The sequence below is a fragment of the Merops nubicus genome, unplaced genomic scaffold (genome assembly GCF_000691845.1).
Source record: "Merops nubicus isolate BGI_N331 unplaced genomic scaffold, ASM69184v1 scaffold1931, whole genome shotgun sequence".
In the NCBI taxonomy this organism is placed as follows: Eukaryota; Metazoa; Chordata; class Aves; order Coraciiformes; family Meropidae; genus Merops; species Merops nubicus.
Window position 1 is genome coordinate 22,594 of NW_008590342.1, and position 4,110 is coordinate 26,703.

The 4,110-nt window shown below is 36.2% G+C and overlaps 1 protein-coding gene across 1 annotated transcript in view; it reads left to right on the forward strand.

Moving 5' to 3' along the window:
* Positions 1 to 2,218, forward strand: part of LOC103782161 (zinc finger protein ZFAT-like) — a gene marked incomplete at its 5' end in the record, with an annotated part of 20,555 nt that extends 18,337 nt beyond the window's left edge. The window contains one exon of the mRNA XM_008949910.1: positions 1,979 to 2,218. Coding sequence (XP_008948158.1) covers positions 1,979 to 2,218 — 240 coding nt within the window. The remainder of the gene's footprint in view (positions 1 to 1,978) is intronic.
* Positions 2,219 to 4,110: the final 1,892 nt, after the last annotated feature.

The window sequence follows — 4,110 nt, forward strand, 5'->3', positions numbered from 1 at the left end:
TAACTTTCAATTAAAATTTTCAGATATGCTAAGAAACAAAAGCTGTAAAGGTCTTCAACCCATTCCTGTAGTTTTATCCCTATAAGCTGTGTTAAATTAAGCTAAATGACAATGGCATGATTCTCTTAAGATGTTAAACCTTTCACCAGATAAAATCCACATATATTTCATCAATATATTACAGGCATGATGACTCCAGGACCTCTGAATAATTTAACACCTGTACATACTTGTTATTGCTCAGGGAATAGCTTCATATAGCCTGAGCTGAGTGCAAATTCAAAGTGATGTGAAGTCCCAAGGGGCTTGTGCACCTCTGAAATCTTCATCATCTGTCAGATATTTTAAACACAAAATAAAAAAGTTAAAAGTCAAGTCATCATACAACAGTGGAAATAGTTGATGGGAGAAAAAAAAAGAAAAGAAATTTTAAAAAAGCATTAGGAGAACAGACATAGAACTTTATTTTCTCCTATCATGTCTGACCTATTGTTTTTAATATGGCTTGTGAGTTCAGTGCTGTGAAGGGCAGACCATAAACTGCTCTGAGGTACCAGAGTACCCTGAGATCCAGTAAACTGTGTCTGTCAGTCCTTTGTTCTCCTCTTATTGCACTTATTGCACTGGTTACTGGGAGTACCACGGAGCTTGGCTTTCCATCAGGAGGTGTAGGTGAGCCAGCAGTTCTCTCTTCGTTCTCTGCTGCTTGTGTAAGTCGACGATTTATTGATGGACTTGATGATATGAAAAAAGTATTTGTTGGAGAGAATGTGACCTCCTGCAAATTCAATCAGCTACTTTCTTACAGTGAGAAATAAACATGATTTATCTCTGGGAGCTTACTTCGTAAAACATTTGCTAAGCCTAAATGAAGGAGAAATAGACCTTAATAAAAACAACCTATTTTCTGAAAAGAGAAGAAAGTGAAGATTTGATTAGCTGCATTTTGCCTTTGAATGTGGGTTGGCATTTATGGTACAGCAAACAAACCAGCTCTCTTCAGTGAAGCCAGAGAGTGGTATTGCACTGAAAATATCTGACAAATACCTTTGGTCTTAGATACTAAAAAATTGCTATACCATTCTATCCTCAAAAGTGCATTATTTTATCACTGACACTCAAGAGGATGCATTTCTTTCACATGACTTAAAGTTTTCTGACATGTTTTTACTGGCACGGAGTATTTTGCATAGGATTTTTGTGTGGAGCTGGTAAGAATTAAGATTTGTTCTTGACTTCTAGTAAGTAACTGCATTTTAATAATTGACAGACAGCTGTTTGAAGTCTTTGAAATTCAATACCAGGTTGTGGTGTTTTGGTTTTTTTGTTTTGTTTGTTTTGTTTTGACAAGAAACAAAATATCCAGTAAAAATTCTTTAATTTTTCAGTTGTTTGTCGCCATCCTTTCAATGCTGTAAAAATTGCTGCCTCACAAACAGTAGGTCTTAGGATTCCATTTCAGTAGCATTTGCATTTCACAGTTTTCTGATAAAAGTCCATTAAGGTTTACAATGAAGTTTTTCCTTCTGTGATCAATCAGCTGGCTAGGAAATAAAAGCAAAGCATAAGAAAGAACTGCATTACAGTGGATATTTTTTCATGTGGTTTTCAATGTATTCTCATCCCAGTGCTACTAGAGGAATTGTTTGACTTCAGATTTATTTAAATAATAGTGGTTTGAATGACTGACTGCTGAGAGATTAAAGCTGTCTCTAAAGACCTGTGTTCCTGGAGCTCTGCAGCTCTCTGCACATAACTGAGATGATGAGTTACTGCTGTCAGTATTCTGTCTAGCAATACGCTTATTAATCAAAAGTGCTCACAACAAATTTTCTGTAAAACTGGTGTTTTCTTTGAAAACGATCTGATTTCTGATTATTTTCTTTTTTTTTTTGGTACTATATTCCCATTAATCATCACAACACCAGACACTTACTGGAAAGGTGAAATTTCTGTAAACTCTTCAATTTCTCCATAGGTAAAAGAAGAGGAGCAGTCAGCCAACCACACTTTGATGATTCAGGAGACACTGCAGCAGGCTTCAATGGAGCTGTCTGAACAGCATCACCTGGTGGTCTCATCAGATGAGGTGGAGGGAATTGAGACAGTGACTGTCTACACACAGGGTGGAGAGGCTTCAGAATTCATCGTCTACGTTCAGGAAGCTATGCAGCCTGTAGAGGAACAGACAGTGGAACAGTCGGTGCAGGAGCTCTAGAGAACAGTGCTCGGTGAAGATGGCTGCTTGACTTGCCAAAGCCAAGTGTTTGGGTGGTTTTGTCCTAGCCAAAAGCAAGCAAGTTGACAAATTTTTAGTTAATCTGTGAAGCGAGACCTTGTTGCTAGATAGTGATCTGACTGGTTGGATTGTATCAGAAACTTAGACATGTTATGTACAAAACCTTCTCAGACTTCTTTTTTTTTTCTAAAAAATGTTCATATTTTGAGGAAAAAGTATTCTTCCCCTTCTTAGAAGATCTCTCACTTGATTCCCAGAAATCCCCACAAATATTGTCTGCTCAAAACTGTGTTATCCTACAGTAATAAAACTTCCATAAAGGTAGCTAGACTGTCCAGAAAAGTCCATATGTCCCATTTTATACATACTTAATATGTGCTTGACTGGACTGGAAGCAGAGTTGTTTTTTCTTTAAATTACAAGATGTGCTTATTTCTGAGTGTGTGCTTAGAAAGTGCTTGCTGAATTGTGGATCTAACCCAAAGGCTCAAGACTTCACATACCACAGGTGGACTGTAGTTTGGACTTGTGAGATGATCCTTTGAGGTTGGGAGGTATTTAAAGCCATATGTGATAATTCTGGGTGCCAGTAGAGTGATTGTTATTTAGATAATTGAATAATGATAACTCTTTATATCTGGATAAGTATCTGTCCAGTACCATATGATGAAACCAAATCTGTCAAATCAATGAAATAGTCTTTTGTTTTAAAGAAAAAATATATTAAGAAGATGTGTAAATGCTATAAGAGATGTATCTTCATATGTTTTAAACAGACATGCTTGTAAATATGATTGTGTGAAAGAACTTGTACAAAAAGCTTAAGGAAATATTGACAAGAATCTAGATATTGTTAATTATGCATGTATATAGTTCCAGATTTTTCTTCAGGAATCTTGAATTATTTCTGATTTAATATTTTTAAATTTGAGCTATAAAAGTTATTAATAACAAAAATGTCATGTTGTCTTCTAATTGTCTTAATTTCTTAAGTGTTGGCTTCTCTTTTACAGCTAAGTAAAAACTGCTGGTTTGCATTGACTCTGACAAATGATGCCTCCAGTTAGTCATCTCTAATCAAGAAAGTAGCTTAATGAAGTCTAGGCAGACCTTTCTATGTGATTGAACTTATTTATGGCCTTTCTGGGTAGGAAAGTGGAAAAAAGCTTTTGATAAGTTGATGTAATGTCATGACTTGATTGTCTGGTGTAATCATGGAAGTGCATAAGAAGCCCCAGAGATGTTTGCAGGATGGAGACCTTTTGGCCACTTGCTGTAACCGGCTGGAGCTGGTCACAAGTGTCAGTATTGATTTCCTCTGTGTTCAGTAAACTTAGCTAGAGTGAGCCATGAAGTGTTCAGTGATGTGTACACTGTGATAGAGACTGATCCACCAAATGTATCAACTTAAGAAACTCTATTTTTTGTAACTACCAGTTAAAATTCAGTGTTGTTTGCAAAAATAATGCTTTCTTTTATCTCAAAAAGTTTTCTTAGAATTTATTGAAATACTCACAGACCACTTGCTGTTGAAACCACATTTGGAAGAGCATTGTGATCCCATGTGGCAACAGCTGTGTTCTTAACATAAAACCTGTCTGAACCCATCCAGAAATGTGTTGGGTCATTCTCTGCCTGGGGAGGGAAGACTGAGAAGTATTTTGTTATGTATCACTTAAGAATTCTTCAGTAAATTATTTCCAGATAGACACAGTACTCATCTCTGTGAGGTGTGTCTGTGTTTGGAGGAATGCTTTTGATTTGGGTTTTCTAATTTTAATTCCAGGATATCATGGCCTGCTGTAATTTAAGGCTTGATTTATAATTGACAAGTTATATCACAATTTTCCTACAGTAAAGCATGAACGTTT